Here is a 21,082-nt window from a genome sequence, read left to right on the forward strand (position 1 = left end):
CCAACTGTTTTCACCAGAAGGAGTGTGTCTTTAATAAGTTGGAGATTTTTGATGAATCAATTTTCGTAAAAAGCAACCAGTGGCTTGTTCGACATTCCTAAAAAAAAATTTAATAATAATTAAAATTAAAAAATCCACCTGTGTACAGACAGCACCCAGGATGTTTGTTTGTTTGTTTGTTTGTTTGTTTGCTTGCTTAACGCCCAGCCGACCACGAAGGGCCATATCAGGGCGGTGCTGCTTTGACATATAACGTGCGCCACACACAAGACAGAAGTCGCAGCACAGGCTTCATGTCTCACCCAGTCACATTATTCTGACACCGGACCAACCAGTCCTAGCACTAACCCCATAATGCCAGACGCCAGGCGGAGCAACCACTAGATTGCCAATTTCGGGGTTCGAACCCACGACCTCCCGATCACGGGGCGGACGCCTTACCACTAGGCCAATCGTGCCGGCACCCAGGCTGTTCGGTTTGGGTATTTGTCCAAGGGGAGGGCTAGTCTTATCCCGTGTCAGAGCCTGACCATGTAAGAGCCTGGCCATGTAAGAGCCTGGCCATGTAAGAGCCTGGCCATGTAAGAGCCTGGCCATGTAAGAGCCTGGCCATGTAAGAGCCTGGCCATGTAAGAGCCTGGCCATGTAAGAGCCTGGCCATGTAAGAGCCTGGCCATGTAAGAGCCTGGCCATGTAAGAGCCTGGCCATGTAAAAGCCTGGCCAGATCTGAGATGCAGAACCGAACTGTTTGCAAAAAGAAGAGTGTGCCGTTAATGTAATCACACGAAAACAAATTATACCCAAAAAATAAATTGAAGAACGAAAGACACATCAGACACAATCAATAACACTGCCGTGAGAGACGCAGTTTTGATTCTGAAATTTTGTTTCTTCTATTTTCGTTCAAATGTCACTCGGGAAAAACATATTATATGAACGGAACTGGTGGCGACAAGAATAACCCGCTCTTTAAATTATAAGTGAATGTACTGATACCGAAAAAGACGACGAAGAAAAGAAAAAATCGAGAAAAGAATAAAGTAAAGAAGAACAAGAACAATAAAAGTCGGTTTCGGTTCTGCTTAATGGAAAAACTAAAAGCATTGACCAGTAAGATTTGTATAACAGAATGCAAAAGAGAGAGAGAGAGAGAGAGAGAGAGAGAGAGAGAGAGAGACAGAGAGAGAGAGAGAGACACACACACACACACACACACACACACACACACACACACACACACACACACACACACACACACACGTACATAGAGAAACAGATTCAGAAAATGGGTGTGTATCTGCTTGAGATGCCATGCATACAAAACTGTGCCACTGCGAGTTGCATGTTGGTGCTGCCACTTGCACCATCATTATTTGATGCTGTTGCCTCCATGTCTGCCGTTCTCGCAGCTGCATCACTTATGTATACCCCCATCACCTCAATGCTACCTGTTCGCCACCCATCCCCATCCTGCTCTATCGATGTTGGGAATGGTACATTCGGCTCTGGGAGTATTTGATATATTTTCTCTGTCTGTCTCTCAGACATACACACTTGTGCGGCTCTCTCTCTCTCTCTCTCTCTCTCTCTCTCTCTCTCTCTCTCTCTCTCTCTCTCTCTCTCTCTCTCACACACACACAGACACATTCTCTCACTCACTTTCTCTCGCGTTCACATACACACACAGGCACACACATTTTCTCTCTCTCTCTCTCTTTCTCTCTCTCTCTCTCTCTCTCTCTCACACACGCACATATCAAATTTCTGTCAGCTGATTTATTTACTGGTTGCCATGGAAATTTTACCGCTATTGTTTGACCTCCAGGAAGTGCATTTTGGTTTAAGCGTGTTTTATTCAATTTCTCATCCACACGTTTCAAACAATAACAACATTAAGAACGTTAACAAGCAGATTGCTTATGGACACGTTCTTGAAATGATAATCAATACACATTCCGATAGCAAAACATGGCGAACAAGTGATAGCTTCAACACTTATCTTGATAATCTTTAGTTATATTTTATACAAATAAGATGAAGAGAGAGAGAGAGAGAGAGAGAGAGAGAGAGAGAGAGAGAGAGAGAGAGAGAGAGAGAGAGAGAGAGAGAGAGAGAGAGAGGGAGAGAGAGAATGCCTGGCTACATCAATTGCACAGTTAATATAATATCAGCCGAAGCGATTAGTTAACATAACATAATATTGCTATTTCATATGTTACGTGGATTTCCATTGGTCAATTGGGCAAAGCTGAGCTGATTGTAAAAGTGATATCGACGACATTTCCGTCGATATCAGTTTTGATATCGACGACCTCTTTATTGCTTCCCCACTTCAAAAACAAAAACACCTACATTTAAAAACAAACAAATATATATGAAAATGTAATTATCCCAGAATTTAGTTGAGCAAGTGACTAAAGACTTTTTGACAAAGAAAAGAAATTTTGAAATACTGAAAAGTACAAGAACAGAGTGAACAAAAAGAAATAATAATCAGAGGGAGGGATATGGAACAGCCAAAACTGAGACAAATACTTTTGTAATTTCTTTACAGTTAATACAAAATGTCCAGAGAATTAGCAATATATCTAACATTGACTGACTGTGTGACGATATCTTCTGCTATTGGTCTGTTTCGACAGTGATATCAAAATCTCGACCTCCGGTCTCGATTTTGATATCACTGTCTCAACAGACCATAGCAAAAGATATCATCACACAGTCCGTCAATATTGGGTAATCTTGTACAACAGAGAATATTTTCGTGTTCAAAGATATAGTTAAATCAGTATTTCCAAACAAGAGTGTTTTGCAGTCTAGAACGTGTGTTGGCAGACTATTGAATAAAATGGTTCTATGTTCTTTAAATTTTGGACAGTGTAACAAGAAATGTTCAGAATCTTCCGGGCATGCTCCACACGTACATTCTAAATTATCAGAGAGGTGTCGGTTAACTAAGTCTTGTTGCAAATCGCTCATGTTTAATCTCAACCTGCTGTGAAGTACCTGTGCCTGGCGGTTGCCTAAATAATAATACTGTGGAACAACAACATCTCCATCGGTCAAATACCTTTTAAATTCACCAACTGACTGCGTTTGTTGTATATTTTCTGGAAGATTATTCCACAAAGCTGTCGTTGAAGGAAAAAATGAAGATTTATATAACTCACTTCTGCACAATGGAACCTTACGTTCAAGAGGGCGTCGTCTGTGGTAAGGATTTACATCGGAAACCAGGACCGGCAGTTTGGAATATAAATATTCTGGGGTAAAACGATTTACAATTTTATAATACAGCAAAAGTTTATGACGACGTCGCCTTTCTTTCAGGGGCACAAAACCCGATTCGTTATACAGTTTTTGGTGGCTTGTGCCACGCACTGCACCTACAATGATTCGGATTGCATCGAGATGCAATGTCTCCAACTCGTCTGCCAAACACTGTGTACAGTTATCCCAAATAACGTCCGCGTAATCAAACAATGGTAACATAAAGGATTATATATAACTTCAAGTGATTTTCTGTTTAAACGATGCTTGAATAAACCAAAACACGCAATTGACTTTCTACATTTAGCAATTAGACTTTTTATGTGGGAATCCCATTTACAATTACCTTGTAGAATGACGCCAAGGTGCTTGTGATTTTCAACATCAACTAAGTGTGCATCTTCGAAATACAATGGTGGAAGTAAAAAATTTTGTTGCCGACAAATGTCCAACAATTCTGTCTTTTGACAATTAAAAGTGACTTTCCATTTAGAAGCCCATGTGCGAATTTTATCCAAATCAGAATTCAAAATCTCTGCTCGTACATCATCGTTATCTAAACTTAAATACATACTCGTATCGTCTGCAAAGAGTTTCAACACTGATTCAAGACCAACACCAATATCGTTAATATAAATGAGAAATAAAAGAGGTCCTAAGACAGAACCCTGGGGGACACCAGCAGAAGGGGTAGCATAACTTGATTTGGTTCCTTTCAGTACTACTGCTTACCTGCGATCGCTCAAGTAATGTTCAAACCAAACAAGCAAGGGACCTCTTATACCTATCGCCTCAAGCTTGTGGAGCAGACCGCGATGCCAGACTTTATCAAAAGCTTTTGATACATCAAAAAATATTGCCTGTGACATAATGTTTTTATCAAGTGCAACACAAAAATCATCATATATACTCAATAGTTGATAAACAGTCGAATCACCAGCAATAAAACCAGATTGGCAGTGTGTAATCAAATCATAATTTTGCAAATAACCAAACACACGGATTTGTATACATTTTTCGAGCACCTTCCCAATACAACTCAGCAAAGAGATTGGACGGTAGTTGGAACAAGCACTCCTATCGCCTTTCTTAAAAATGGGCGTAATGTGAGCAGTTTTCCAGACAACTGGAAAAACACCCTCAGACAAGGATCTGTTAAAGAGAATTGTAAGCGGTGAAACGATAACAGGTAATCCAACTACAAGCAATTTATTATGTATTCCGTCAGGGCCCACGGCCTTGGATACGTTTAAATTCCCTAACACTTGGACAACTTCAGCTTCTGTTAATTCAAAAGTCGGTAAAGATGTATTACACCAATTTGCCTCGGGCAGGGGATCGTCTGGATTTTCAACTTTAGACTGGCTTTCGAAATAATTATTAAACAAAATCGTTTTTTCACAGATGTTATCAATAATTTTTCCATTATCTTCTAGCGGTGAAGTGCATTTTGATACGACACACATCAAAAAAGAAAAAAACCAATTACATTTAAAATGAAAAAAAAACATTAATCGCGGCGAAGAAAAATACGTTGAAATCGGAGACTGTTGAGAGCTATCGGCGCTTCGTCAGGTGTCTGATTAAAATCTGATATAAGACATACGATACCGATTAAAAACTTAAAAAAAAACAAAAAGCCAAATAATAGACCTTTTCTTTCGAAGAGAAATCTCAAATCTTAAAGGCACAGTGCAGCTCACAGCCTTCGTTTTGCGTTTTTGTTGCAGCTGAGTGCATTTACAGTTCAAAAATCCTCCTATGGTAGTAAAACAAACCCAAAACTACCCAACGGCGACATCTGTGAAGCTCGACAGTTTCTTGTTCACGCGAGTGCATAAATTAACCTAGTTATTACGTGGTGTTTGAAAAGACGCCCTAATGTGAATAATGGCGTCACGTGAACATTCCGTCACTTCTGCATGTCTCTCGAGGAAGTGACAAAAACTTTCGAGAACGCACTTTGTCTCGGTGACTTCAACAATTATCAGTAGTAGAAACTGTGAGGTCAACGCCAGGCTGTGCGTGTATCAGTATCGAAATGTTATCGCTAAAAGATGCCGCGAAGTTAGCTCTCTTTCCCTTTTCTTCCGAAGGAGCCAAAGAAAGCTTGGAGACAACCATTCATGTATCAACGGAACATTGCATTTTCCTTAGAACTTTGAGCTGTGTGACGTCAGAGTCCGACAAAACGTCATATTTAGGCGGCCAACCAAGACTACAAAAGAGTCAGAGCATGTTTGTGTGCGTTCAATCGTAAAAAATATAAAGATTCTAATTAAAATCATCAATGTTATTTGTATCTTTGACCAAAATATGACATTTTGCACAGAAAATATGACATTTTACACAAAGTCTCGACAATCATTGTTCACATCGACCACTGGCGCGGTCTCGCACGAGCACTGACTGTCAAGAACTGTGTAAAATGCCATATTTTGGTCAAAAATACAAATAACGTATAGTATCTGAACAATCAAATTGTCGACACTAACAATATCTATATATATATACGACTAGTGTCTGTGTGTCTGTTCGCGATGCACGGCCAAAGTTCTCGATGGATCTGTTTCAAATTTGGTGGGCATATTCAGGTACACTCGGGACACAACCTGGTCGATGAGATATTTCAACACGTGCTCTCAGCGCGCAGCGCTGTGCGCACTGAACCGATTTTTGTTGTTGTTGTTGTTGTCTGGATCCACCACCAGTAACTCTTCCTTATCTTCTCCAGTGTTTTCAGCCGCGATTATCTCCCTTCCTCCGCAAAGCCGGGTCCCAATCTCAGCCTGGTATTCGGCTCTACTTCTTCCCGGCGAAGCGGGTAATCATCTAGTTAGTATATGTGTGTGTCGTGTGTAAATGGTGAAATGACGGGTAAAACAAAGAGAGAGAGAGAGTGACATTTGACAGATACAAAGAGATAGACAGACAGACAGAAACAGAGGGAGAGACAGACTGGCAGAAAAACAGCAAAACAGAAGACAAACAAATAAAGAGACCGACACAAAGAAATAGAACGGCTTTCGTCAAGGTTTTGGCACTCTGCGGCTAAAAAAACTCACTTTTAAAAAAGCGTAATTTAAAACCAACAGTCCCAAAGAATCCATCGAATAAAAAGCAAATGTTAAAACAATGAGAGTAAAAATCCCTCTACAAGGAGGTTTTCGTTGATATAGCGATTTATTGCCTTTCATGTTGTTGTTTTTTAAATGCAAGTTGGAATTTCCGGTCGATTTTATTCCGCCTTCATATTTTTGCTTTTCGTTATCTTCCACAAACACACTGCCCGGCAGCTAACTCTCTCTGTCTCTCTCTGTCTCTGTCTCTCTCTCTCTCTCTCTCTCTCTCTGATTCTGTCATTGTATCTATCTCACTCACTGTCCGTCTCTCTCTGTTTCTACCCGTGTGTCTGTTTGCTCTCTCTTTGTCACTCTCTCTTTCTTTCTGTCTGTATCTCTCTGTTTCTCCCTGTGCCCCCCCCCCCTTCCCCCCCCCTTCCCCCCCCCTTCCCCCCCGCCCCCCTCTGTGTTAGACAGACAAACACGCATCCATTCCCAATTTGCATTCAAACGCAGAAACACATCAAAAAGGTAAGTACAACAACTGACCTTGTATCACAATGCAAACCCTTGTATCTACACACACCCCTCTCCCACCCCATCCCCCAAAACAACTAAAAACAAAAATCAAAATTCTGACATTGAGTGAGCACGTTGACCCTGGAACCCCCCCCCCCCCCCCCCAAATATTTTTTTTTTCTTCTAAATTCTTACCCTGAGTGAGCACGTTGACCCTGGATCTATTGGTAGCGTCCGACGTCCATAGCGTGTAGCAGTAGATCTGGGAGGTGCAGCGGATGGTGGAGTTGTCGTCCTGAACCTGACCCCCCAGGTGACGGATGATGGCGTCCGACGACAGCGACGACAACGACGACCCTGGATTCGTTGAACGAAAGGCGCACAGGTTGCTGTCCCCTTCCGTGGCACCTGAAAGAGGAACGGTGATTGGTCAGTAAAATAAGCACGTGATCTAAGGTGAAAACGCTATTGGTGGAAGAAAAGAACACAGGTTGCTGTCCCCTTCCGTGGCACCTGAAAGAGGAACGGTGATTGGTCAGTGAAAGAAGCACGTGTTTGAAAGTAATTAAAACATTGCTGATTGGACAATAAGCACAGGTTGCTGTCTCCTTTCCGGGCACCTAAAAGCAGCACGGTGATTGGTCAGTGAAATAATCACGTGCTTGAAAATGACAACGCTATTGGTAGATGAAAAGAACACTGATCGCTGTCCCCTTCCGTGACACATGAAAGCAGCAAAGTGATTGGTCACTGAAAGGATCGCTTAATTCAAAGTGATTACTGCGAGTCGAAGACGAGGCATAATCTACTTTTTTCGAGTCACAGTATCGGACCCTATCGCTACGCTGTAAACACGATAGAGTTTATACTGCTATTCTGGCCAAGATTTTGGAGTTAGAAACTTGCAAAATGTAAATTCTTGCTTTGATGCGGTTATTTTCTGACGATTGTAGACGAAATTGTCGCCGTGCGCAACTTCTTTGCGCATCAAGACTGCTGCCCTCTCGCCACATAAACACACTGGATTCGTTCTCAACACAACATCAAGGTTTGAAGATTTTCACATGAAAATAAAGCTAACAACGAGGAAGAGCATCACACAAAAACATCTTGATTTGATGGTGGGTTTTTTTCTCCATTTTAGCCGACAAAAAGTCACTTTTCACCCAATGTCAATAAAAAAGAACCAGTAGGTTTTAAAAGTTTCAACAATTATGTTGTGGCTTTTTTGCTCAATATTTGTGCTTTTGTGTAGCTGACGGCCCTTCCAATATTTTTCTCGTAGTATGCCCCAGAAGGCGAAAAACATATCACACGTTGGAACATTTATTGTTTCTCTTTTGCTAGAAAAAGCCGGTAGCGTAGATAACGGTTATGGAACCCCCACGTCTATTTTTTTCTCGCGCGTGTCGGAATGTCTCTTTACAATGAAAATGCAAGCGCTCTCTCTCTGTCTCTCTCTGTCTCTCTCTGTCTCTCTCTGTCTCTCTCTCTCTCTCTCTCTCTCCAACCTTTCACTCCCTAAAAAAACAACCTACACACCAAATATTCAGCCCGATCGACCAACAATCCCTAGAGATGTAAGTGCGGACAAATCGCCAAACAAACATAAAGACAGACAAACAGACACAGTGAAACCTATTCATCCCCATTCCTCCCCGGCCTCTTTATCAAATACTGGTCTGACCTGATCAAATGCTTCCAGGCGCCTCTCTAATTACAGCTGACTGCTTTAAATCTGATGCCTAAGCCAGCGTGGAGACTGTCACTTTTTAGTGATAGACAGATCTAACTACTGGAGGGCTCTTTTCTGCATTCATCATTGAAAAAATACGATATCGTTTATAACACACACACACACACACGCACACACAACTGTGTCGGAGCGGAGCTGAAGAGGGCTAGTCGCTTGCAGTATTTATAACAGTGTGTTTGTGTATGTGTATGTGTATCTAAGTGTGTGTGGGGGGGAGGGGGGACATGTGTAAGAGAGAGAAAGAAAGAGAACATTGTGTCTTCAACATTGTGTTCTTTTCATGGATTTACGGAAAGGGACAGTAAACCTGTGGTTTTTTTTTTATCCTCCAGTGGTTAAGTTTCTTTGAGAGAGAGAGAGAGAGAGAGAGAGAGAGAGAGAGAGAGAGAGAGAGAGAGAGAGAGAGCGAGGGAGAGCGAACGAGAGAGAGAGAGAGAGAGAGAGAGAGTGAGAGAGAGTTTGTTTGTTTGTTTGCTTAACGCCCAGCCGACCACGAAGGGCCATATCAGGGCGGTGCTGCTTTGACATATAACGTGCGCCACACACAAGACAGAAGTCGCAGCACAGGCTTCATGTCTCACCCAGTCAGTTTATTCTGACACCGGACCACCCAGTCCTAGCACTAACCCCATAATGCCAGACGCCAGGCGGAGCAACCACTAGATTGCCAATTTTAAAGTCTTAGGTATGACCCGGCCGGGGTTCGAACCCACGACCTCCCGATCACGGGGCGGACGCCTTACCACTAGGCCAACCGTGCCGGTTAGAGAGAGAGAGAGAGAATGACAAATTATTCATTAACGAGGGTAAAGGCATGTAAGCAAACATGTGCTTTTTTACATCCAGAGAGAGAGTGAGAGAGAGTGCGTGCCTGTATGTGTGCATGTCTGTCTGTGTATGTCTTTCTGCGTGTGTGTCTCTCTGTCAGTCGATCTGTCTGTGTTCCAGTCTGTATCTGATGATGTGTACCCCTGCGTCATGTCCGTAACTTGCTCTGATTATTTTTTAATCAACACAGGTCGGTCTCGATCAAAGTACAGGCTCTCGACCCTTAATTAATAATTAGGCCACTGGTAAGTAATGTTTCGTGTGTATGTAGTGTAAGAGAGAGAGAGAGAGAGAGAGAGAGAGACTCAGAGAGAGTAAGTCACAGAAACACAAACACAAACACACACACACACACACACACACACACACACACACACAGTCACAGTGATCAAAGTACAAGACCCAGCGAATGACAAGTGGTCTCGGCCAGCCAAGCGGAAGGAAGGAAGAAGAAGGGGCGTGACGAAATATGATGACGCCCACTTAACTACGTCACTCGGGACCCAGCGAGAGTTCTCTGCTCTTTGCTCGCGCCACTTCAAATTCTTGTTCTGCTAATGATGTGTCTGAGCTCAGTTTCTTCATCATCCCCCTCTCCCTCATACACACTCTCTCTCTCCCCCTCAAACACACTCACCCCCCCCCCCCCCACACTCTCTCTCTCTCTCTCTCTCTCTCTCTCTCTATGTTTGACAATTTTATGTTATACTGATGCTTTTACAATGTGTTTGTTTGTTTGTTTGCTTAACGCCCAACCGACCACGAAGGGCCATATCACATTGACTGACTGTGTGATAATATCTTCTGCTATTGGTCTGTTTCGACAGTGATATCAAAATCGAGACCGGAGGTCGAGATTTTCATATCACTGTCTCAACAGACCATAGCAGAAGATATCATCACACAGTCCGTCAATATTGGGTAATGTACATATCTCCTCCCACTGTATACAAACATGTATATATCTCCTCGGCTCCCACTGTATACATACATGTATATATCTCCTCCCATTGTATATATACATGTATATCTCCAAGTTTCAAGACTTGCTTCAAGAAACCGTGTTTTCCATCTCGTCTGAAGTGTACAGTTATCTTTCTGGCAGAATTGTTTTTAGAAAACATCTGTTAAGACCTATATGGCTGTGCCAGAAAACGGTTTGTGAAAAAGCTTCTTGTTGTGTTCCTCTCTCGTCTATGAATAGGGCTCTGTTCATCTCTCCCCCCTATCACTTCACAGGTCGTGATAAACCGTAAATGCTGGCCTTTTTTCTCTTTGCCCCCCCCCCCCCCCCCTCCCCTGTCCTCCCTTATTCGCTACCCTCCCTCCCTTTTAAGAATGACCTGGTTTGTTGTTTTATTTCTTCTGTAAGTAAATAGTTGCTCTGTTATAAGCATAATTAAAACGTATGTTAGCCTGAGTGGTGTTCTGTAAGTGTAGAGAGATAGGGACAATTTTCTTTAAAAAGGAGTTTCTTTAAAAAGCGTAGTGTAACTGGAGGAAGTGTGTTGAGATTTCAAAGGAGGAAAATGTTTTTGTGAAACAGGGGTGTAGTGTGTGTGTGTGTGTGTGTGTGTGTGTGTGTGTGTGTGTGTGTGTGTGTGTGTGTGTGTGTGTGTGTGTGAGTGTGTGTGTGTGTGTTTGTGTGTGCATGCGTGTGTGTGACAGTGTGTGTGTGTGACAGTGTGTGTGTGTGCATGCGTGTGTGTGTGTGACAGCGTGTGTGTGTGACAGTGTGCACATACATGTGTGTGTTTGAATGTGTGTGCGTGTGCATGCGTGTCTGTGTGTCTGTGCGTATGTCTGTCTGTGTGTCTCTGCGTCTGACTAGCATAGTGAATCTAGCAGTGATGCGAAAATACAAGTGATATCATTACAAACAACCTTTTCTCCGCAAAGCAGCCTTTTCTGGTTATATCATGCGATCAATATGATCCATCCCACCCACTAATCAATTAATGTGGCGCTGACCTTTCATAAATATGCTGGCATTTATTTGATGAAGTACAACATTGCATTTCTCGACGATTGATTGAAACCATTGGCTATTTGCCTGGAAAACCAATATGCTTTGCTAAAAATTATTAGGGTACAACAAGAAAAACATATCCATGGCCAAAAAACCACCGTGAACAGCAAATTAATTATGTGGACATTTTATATTATAAGGATTGCCAGAATCCTTTCTTTTTTTTACTTTTTTACTTTTTGAAATTGTTTTTAATATATATATATATAATATATCATATATTGTGTGTGTGTGTGTGTGTGTGTGTGTGTGTGTGTGTGTGTGTGTGTGTGTGTGTTGCGTGCATGCGTGTTTTTATTCTACCTCTTTGGTTGAAAGTGCAAGGAAGAGAAAGAAGGGGGTCTATTAATAGAATTAACATGCTGGTGCATCTTTTTTATTTCAACTATCATTACCCCCTCTATCATTCAATATTGTGTCTATCAAAAAAAACGGCAGTCATAAAACAAAACTTTGGAAAAATACAGGTGTCCATTTCACTTCAGACTCAGACCTGTTATAAAAAAATACATATAAACGAAACAGTATCTTTATTTTAAACAGAAAAACGTTATATCAGTTTCTCAACAGCGAATAATATACTTTAACTACTACAATATCAAGGTTCTAACTCTAAGTTGATACTGCCAGAAGGACTCTAAACATATGATCTGACACTACTTTATAAGTTATATTCTCTAAGTGATGTTGTGAATAGGAAGCCTTTTTTTTTCTAAGTTCCAGTTCCCTGACTGACTCTATTTTTTTCCTCCCGACCCTGAAGATTAGAAACAAATTATTTTCAAAATAACAAAACCCAGTTTGTGTTCTGGCCAATAAAAAGCGAAATGTGTCTGGGTTAAAAAACTTCAATTTATCCCCAAAAAATTGTTTAACACAAATGTCACCCACCTGGCCCTAACTTTTCCGGGGATCTTGTCATTGGTGTTGCCACAGGTGTTGCCCACACACACACACAAACACACACACACACACAGAGAACCCGTATATATATATGAATATCTATATCTATAAATATATAGAGATAGATAACAGTGTATTTTTCACGTGGATATAAATTGATTCCACCTTTTCACTTTTACAGTAAGGACAACTTACGGGTGCAATCGTGACATTTAAAAAAAAAAGTAACGTAGTAACGGGAATATGGATTGACGCCACACGAAGGAAGGGAGATAAACGCTGAAAACACTGGAGAAGATAAGGAAGAGTTACTGGGAATGGTGAAATGAACAAAAAAACCAAAATCGGTTCAGCGCTGCGCGCTGAGAGCACGTGTTGAAATAATTATATCATCGATGAGGTTGTGTCCGGGGTGTAGCTGAATACGGTGTCCAAATTTGAAAAAGATCCACTCTTCTTCTTCATTTTTTTTTTTCGTGGCCCAAGTATTTCTAACACCATGTCAATTTGAAAACTACAAGCATGAACATTCCCGCTCTTGGGTGACGCACTGCTTGTGCACATGATATCACTTTAAACAACAGGGTCATTTCCTGTCCTAAGTGCTGTTGGAGTTCCATCATTAAAATTACACTTAAACTTTCCTGTGAAAGCACTTTCAACAAGGATGACATTCTAATGGAAAATTTGTGGGTTTCAAATGTGCCAAGTATGTGAGCTGTTTAAGACTAAATTCTGATTTATTTCAGGAAATTCCCCAAGGACAAAATGATTATACAGTGGAACCCCCTTTTAAGACACACACACACACACACACACACACACACACACACACACACACACACACACACACACACACACACACACACCAATTTAAGACTCCCACCCTTTTAAGTTCCTGTTTTCTCAGATGTTCTTTTTTTTTACTTCTGCAAATGTACCCCCATTTTAAGACTCCCTCCTTGTTAAGACTCCCTCCTTTTTAAGACTCCCTCCTTGTTAAGACTCCCTCCTTGTTAAGACTCCCTCCTTGTTAAGACTCCCTCCTTTTTAAGACTCCCTCCTTTTTAAGACTCCCTCCTTCTCCTTTTTAAGACTCCCTCCATTTTAAGACTCCCTCCTTTTTAAGACTCCCTCCTTTTTAAGACTCCCTCCTTTTTAAGACTTGATTTTCTCAGACTTTCTGTTCATAACCTCTGTAAAATTACCTCCATTTTAAGACTCCCTCCTTTTTAAGACTCCCTCCTTTTTAAGACTCCCTCCATTTTAAGACTACCTCCATTTTAAGACTACCTCCATTTTAAGACTCCCTCCATTTTAAGACTCCCTCCTTTTTAAGACTCCCTCCTTTTTAAGACTCCCTCCATTTTAAGACTACCTCCATTTTAAGACTCCCTCCATTTTAAGACTACCTCCATTTTAAGACTCCCTCCTTGTTAAGACTCCCTCCTTTTTAAGACTCCCTCCATTTTAAGACTACCGTACCTCCATTTTAAGACTCCCTCCATTTTAAGACTACCTCCATTTTAAGACTCCCTCCTTTTTAAGACTCCCTCCTTTTTAAGACTCCCTCCTTTTTAAGACTTGATTTTCTCAGATTTGTGGAGGTCCTAAAAGGGGGATTCCACTGTACTACTGGAGAACTTTTGGTTTTAAACTGTGGGATGATGGAGATGTATTAATTAGAGTAATTATCATTAGTCTTCTGTGCATGGAGAAGCTAATACCGGACTGGGTGGTCGGGTGGTAACACACTTGCGCTCCGAAGCGCGAGGTTGCGAGTTCGACCCTGGGTCAGGGCGTTAGCAATTTTCTCCCCCCTTTCCTAACCTAGGTGGTGGGTTCAAGTGCTAGTCTTTCGGATGAGACGAAAAACCGAGGTCCCTTCGTGTACACTACATTGGGGTGTGCACGTTAAAGATCCCACGATTGACAAAAGGGTCTTTCCTGGCAAAATTGCATAGGCATAGATAAAAATCTCCACCAAAATACCCGTGTGACTTGGAATAATAGGCCGTGAAAAGTAGGATATGCGCCGAAGTGGCTGCGATCTGCTGGCCGATGTGAATGCGTGATGTGAAGTATTGTGTAAAAAAAAATTCCATCTCACACGGCATAAATAAATCCCTGTGCCTGGAATGTGTGCGCGATATAAATTACATTAAAAAAATAAAAATAAAAAATACCTGCGCTTAGAACTGTACCCACGGAATACGCGCGATATAAGCCTCATATTGATTGATTGAAGTCAGCAAGCATCATACTCCTTGACACTGACACCCAGCTAGGTGAAGACACCACACACCCAGCTAGGTGAAGACACCACACACCCAGCTAGGTGAAGACACCACACACCCAGCTAGGTGAAGACACCACACACCCAGCTAGGTTAAGACACCACATACCCAGCTAGGTGAAGACACCACACACCCAGCTAGGTGAAGACACCACATATCCAGCTAGGTGAAGACACCACACACCCAGCTAGGTGAAGACACCACACACCCAGCTAGGTGAAGACACCACACACCCAGCTAGGTGAAGACACCACACACCCAGCTAGGTGAAGACACCACACACCCAGCTAGGTGAAGACACCACACACCCAGCTAGGTGAAGACACCACACACCCAGCTAGGTGAAGACACCACACACCCAGCTAGGTGAAGACACCACACACCCAGCCAGGTGAAGACACCACACACCCAGCCAGGTGAAGACACCACATACCCAGCTAGGTGAAGACACCACACACCCAGCTAGGTGAAGACACCACACACCCAGCTAGGTGAAGACACCACACACCCAGCTAGGTGAAGACACCACACACAAGGCTTCATCTCTGTTGGAATTGTTCCCACGCCTATGCTACATGACTATAATTTTATTTCTATTTTATTTTTATTTATGCACTTACAGTATAACCCCACTTTAGGCCACAAAAAAAATAGGTCTGTTTACGGTAACCCGACCGACCCTATTTTTTTTGCGCGACCCTAGACTTTTTTTTGGCATTTGGGGAAAAAAAAAAAAATCTTTTGGTTTTTTTTTGCAAAATAACGTAAAAATATGTTTATTTGGAAAAAAAAAAAAAAAAAAAAAAAAAATCCCGACCTACCGACCCTATTTTTTTGGCCTATGTTACCGTAAACAGACCTTTTTTTTTTTTTGGCCTTATAAGATCTTCAAATTTCTGAGAAAATCATGTCTTAAACTTAAAGAGGAGGGAGTCTTAAAATGGGGTTGTTCAGACTCAGAGACGGTATCCATGTCCCTAACCCATGTCACAACAGTGGCACGTAAAAGACCGTAACAGTGCAGGTGGCTGATTATACCTAAACAAGCATACACCTGTGTATCTCATCTAACAGTCAGGGTTACACCTGGGAACATGACCCAAATAGTTTCACCCCTAAAACAACATTTTCATCATCACAAAGGGGGTAAATTTACAGAGGTTATGAACAGAAAGTCTGTGAAAACTGGGTCTGACTCTTAGAAAGGAGGGAGTCTTAAAAAGGAGGGAGTCTTAAAAAGGGGGTTTCAGTTTTCACTGTGTACATTTACGTTTGACATTTTAGACATGATAGATGGATTGACAATTTTAACTGTGAAGCAGGAACTGTTACAAACAAAATTATAGTAATGACCACTTGATATTTAGCTAGCGACATTCATTGTATCTGAAGCATTTCACTAAACAATTAAATTGCAAACAGGAAGTGCATCAGAAAGGAAACATGTAGATTAGTAATACATTTAGCAGATCTACGGAGTGTAGCTTAACTGGACAACTGAAGTACAATGTATTGTATTGTATGGGGAGATTTATATAGCGCTTGACGTTCTCTAAGCGCTTTACATATTAATTTCTGCCGTGTGAGATGGAATTTTTTACACAATATATCATGCATTCACATCGGCCAGCAAACCTCAAGCCTATTAGGGCGAGCATTCACCTTTCACAGCCTTTATTCCAAGTCACACGGGTATTTGGTGGAATTTTTTATCTATGCCTATACAATTTTGCCAGGAAAGACCCTTTTGTCAATCCTTGGATCTTTAACGTGCACACCCCAATGTGCTCTTAGTCTTACACTTACAGTGGAACCTCCCTCTGAAGACCTTAACAAAATCTGAAAAAATAACGGCTCAAACAGGCCACAGTCTTGGTGGAGTACACTTACAGAGGTAATGAATAAAAATATTTAGAATGTATATATACATGTATATATTTAGAATGCACAGCCTTAAAACTGTTAAATACGGGATTCAAAGTCTTAAAAGTGGTGGGGCGGTGGTGGGCTAGTTAAAATAGGGTTACACTGTTGTACAATTATTTTGAGTCTTGATGTTCTAAGAGCAACTATTCCACTTCCATTGGAGAGGCCAGATATGTGACAATTGCACTAATTAATGTGAACAAAAAAGAGGATTTAACATCAAGGGTAGTCTTTGCAAATAATGTAAAGTATACAATTCTTATCAACCCTGCAACTTTGTGGCTGACTGGGATATATATGATCCACATAAACAAGCACACCCACACACAAATGCACATGTATACACACACACAAAACGTGCACTTTCTCTGTCACACACTATACAAACTCTCTCTCTCTCTCTCTCTCTCTCTCTCTCTCTCTCTCTCTCTCTCTCTCTCTCTCTCTCTCTCTCTCTCTCTCTCTCTCTCTCTCTCTCTCTCTCTCTCTCTCTGTCTCTCTCTCTCTCTCTCTCTCTCTCTCTCTCTCTCAAAATCATTCAATTGACACCCTATTTTTTTGAAAACTTTGATTGATAATTTGATATATATATTGAATAACAACTTAAAACAGTAACAACACTAGGGAAAGGTTTATAGTCAAGTGTACATGTACCTAAGTACAATTTATAATTCATACACTGGAGTTGTGTTCAGTTATACTACTAGTTTTACCGGACTGATAACAGCTGTCGAGCTAAATAATGCCAATGCAACTGTAGCACAAAATTAAAAGGCACATCACACTGTGCACAGTTGGATTTTTTCATGAATTAATTTCATTTTACAGCAAGCAGTCGGAGTTTAGATTTTTAGTATGAGAGCAAGTTGAGGGATGGTCATATTCCATGTAAACGCCTGGTCAGACCTGAAATGTTTAGCCGAACTGTTTTCACGAGAAGGAGTGATATATAAACAATATTGCTCTGGCAATTCAATTGTTGTTGAGATTAATTACAGATAAGTATAATTACAGTGCAGTATCATGATAAAAATACATGTACTTCTACAAATCCTAGTTAAATAGAAATTTTTAAATGTGCATGAATATCTGGTACGTTGTGTACAGCTGTGTGTGTGTGTGTGTGTGTGTGTGTGTGTGTGTGTGTGTGTGTGTGTGTCTGTCTGTCTGTCTGTCTGTCTGTGTGTGTGTGTGTGTGATACTTTTGTGTTTGTGTCTGCCTGCCATCTGTTCTGTCTCTGGTGTCTTTGTGCATGTCTGTGCTGATATACATGTATGTGTGAGAAATGGCGCAGTTTTAGTTTTTACGCGGACTTTTTTGCTATAATGTCAATCTTTGTCAAACTCAGAGCAGAATGTTTTCCTTGTGCATTGCACACATGTCTTCTGTATTATATAATACGATACATTACATAATATATCCTGTTATATCATACGTCTATTCTGTTAGTGTTATATCGTACATAGATCTATGCTGTGAAATCATACATCTATCCCGTTATATCGTGCACCTATCCTGTTACAAACTTGCCGTCAGCAGAAACACAATGTACACTATAGTCTGTACTGCATTCAATGAAACTGCATTACATTTTTTTAAATTTTGTTCGTGTCATCATCAAACAAAAAGTACATGTGTGTATGTAATGATGTTAAATAATAATACAGTGTGTGACGGTCCCTCCGATGAGAGGACATAATAATACAGTGTGTGACCCCTCCGATGAGAGGACATAATACAGTGTGTGACCCCTCCGATGAGAGGACATAATACAGTGTGTGACCCCTCCGATGAGGACATAATAATACAGTGTGTGACCCCTCCGATGAGAGGACATAATAATACAGTGTGTGACGGTCCCTCCGATGAGAGGACATAATACAGTGTGACGGTCCCTCCGATGAGAGGACATAATAATACAGTGTGTGACAGTCCCTCCCATGAGAGGACATAATACAGTGTGTGATGGTCCCTCCGATGAGAGGACATAATAATACAGTGTGTGACGGTCCCTCCCATCAGAGGACATAATAATACAGTGTGTGACCCCTCCGATGAGAGGACATAATAATACAGTGTGTGACGGTCCCTCCGATGAGAGGACACTCCCCATAAAGGACACCTACTCTTGTCTCTTTTCTATTATCTCGACCACAGTATAGCTGCCATGACATTGACAGGCCACCTGCACCGTAGGGACACTGTTGGCTCGTCCAAAAGGTGTCCTTTCTTCGCAGGTACCACTGAAGTTAATAACTTAATACATCTACACTCGCCAAATCTGAGGACAACAAGGAGAGTAGTTCCCTGATTATGTTCATTGTTATCACAACACCAAAAAGTTCATGATTAAAGGCACAGTAAGCCTCCCGTAGACCATCACAGATCCTGTCAGGCTTTTACACACAGTACAAACACCCTTCAATTTGAACGCTCACCAAATGGGAACATCCTAGGTGCCCTCCGTAAAGAGTGAGCAATTTTCAAAGAATTTATTTTTGCGTGGTTTATCTTACCCCTGAGCCATCGTGAACCCGTGTGATCAAGTTTCCCTTTTTCACAATGTAGTCGTCAGTTAGTAATTTGAATGTGACTGGCTGTGAGCTTATCTGCAATAGCACGTTATTAAGTAATTCTTACTATGCAGGAAACAAACGGCTGTGGTTCACAAGAACTCTAGGGATGGCTTTTGACTGTTCAGAGGAACTGGCGATAGGTATAAACCGTCGTCTGCTACGAGAACCACGACCTTGCTTCCGGGCTTTTCTTTTTTCAAACTTTCAAAACTTTGAATTGTACTGATCTTGTCTTGATTAAAAAAGAATTCTTTTATGATTTAAGAATGTTTGTGTAACAAGCTGTCAATTTATTATTTAGATTTTAAAAGTTAGGTCTAGCGCCAAAACGCACCACAGTCTGATTGTCTCTGACACTCTCTCCGCAAAATTAATTCTTTGAAAATTGCTCGCTCTTTACGAAGGGCACCTAGGATGTTCCCGTTTGGTGAGCATTCAAATGGAAGGGTGTTTGTACTGTGTGTAAAAGCCTGACAGTATCTGTGATGGATTACAGGAGGCTTACTGTGCCTTTAACAATAACAATCCGCCCTGGTATGGCCCTTCGTGGTCGGCTGGGCGTTAGGCAAACAAACAAACAAACAAACAAACAAACAATAACAATAATAAAATGATACATTAAAATAGAAAATGTTCGTTGACACACCCAGCCTGCCTTTAATTTAAGAATGAATTATTGGGGCATTCACTGATTAATTACTCACCAAATCGTAAGACAGCCAGAAGAATGGAGGCGAGAAATCGTTGCTCGGCTGGCTTCATGATGACATGGTCGTATACTCTCCGCACTGTATGCACAATGTTACGACGTCTGTGTCTCTACCCGTCTTGTCCCGATGGGGGGTACGGTGGTTTAGCCAGACAACACAAGGGGGGGGCTGTCCTCCAGAGGTAAGGGGTGTGTGGGGTGGAGGGCTAGCTGGCTAGCAATCCAGCAAGTTAACAAGCGAGCTAGCAATTACGCCGCTTCAGCGCGACCGATCGCTCGAGTGACTGTCTGCTCTGCCAACCTGCTTCCGACATGCAACGGGGCAGACAAGGCATGATAGAAAACGATCCTCAACCTTCGTCCAATATGGAGTCCCGTGTTCGCTTTTTTTTCCTTCCCCCCCTCGTTCAATCCTCGGAATAGAGGGCTTTTCACATCGGCTTCATCGTGAAATGCTTCACAAAATGGCTCTCCGCACACAGGCCTGTGTGTCGCTGCGATGCATGGCCGGACGGGGGGAGGAGGCGGGCGATAAATCCATCAAACTCTGCCACAGACAGCCACAAGTGTCGCAGACTTCACTGCTAACGTAAACTCACACATCGGAGGCTTTAGCGAAGCAGAGAGCGGGGGCAACCAGCCGACACTACACCGCACTCTCGTTGTGTCGCCTTCTGCCCTGTCTGCCGACTCGACTCGGGAGTGTGTTTATGCAGTCTGATTCGCTCTCTGAACGCCTGAGAAAATGCGCCGGGCGGCCTTGCTTCTGAACGCGACCTTGCCCGAGGCTGCGTGACCCAGACAGACCAACTGCATGCTTGTAGCCTTGCCCCGCGTGCAAAGTTGGGATCCGAAACATGTAGCTCTTTTCATATCGTGACGGCATTGACGGCATTGTGTTGCCCGACCTGGGAACTGCCGGTGTGTCGATTACTGTGTTGAATGAGATTTTGATTTGGTCCGGTAAAAATGAAGTATTCGGCCGATGCCAAGTTTGTTTCAAAACTCTGTGAAAAGTCCGGTTTAAAAAATTAAGCTGCGTGCAGTTTTCCTTCATTTGCGTTAGAAACACATTGATAAATTGCAATTTTCCAAACATTTCAATTAAACGAATTAAAACACTCCACCCCCAAACACACTCACACACCATGCACACACACACACACACACACACACACCGTGCACACACGCCGTGCACACACGCA

General features: G+C 42.0%; 1 protein-coding gene across 1 annotated transcript in view; it reads right to left on the reverse strand.

Moving 5' to 3' along the window:
* The window catches only part of LOC138947410 (bone morphogenetic protein receptor type-2-like), a 44,832-nt gene extending 24,277 nt beyond the window's left edge, over positions 1-20,555 (reverse strand). Inside the window, exons 1-2 of the mRNA XM_070318869.1 lie at positions 19,873-20,555; positions 7,048-7,260 (exon numbers count right to left, since the gene is read on the reverse strand). Coding sequence (XP_070174970.1) covers positions 7,048-7,260; positions 19,873-19,930 — 271 coding nt within the window. The 5' untranslated portion in view covers positions 19,931-20,555. The remainder of the gene's footprint in view (positions 1-7,047; positions 7,261-19,872) is intronic.
* Positions 20,556-21,082: the final 527 nt, after the last annotated feature.

This window comes from Littorina saxatilis, linkage group LG14 (genome assembly GCF_037325665.1).
Source record: "Littorina saxatilis isolate snail1 linkage group LG14, US_GU_Lsax_2.0, whole genome shotgun sequence".
NCBI classification, from domain to species: Eukaryota; Metazoa; Mollusca; class Gastropoda; order Littorinimorpha; family Littorinidae; genus Littorina; species Littorina saxatilis.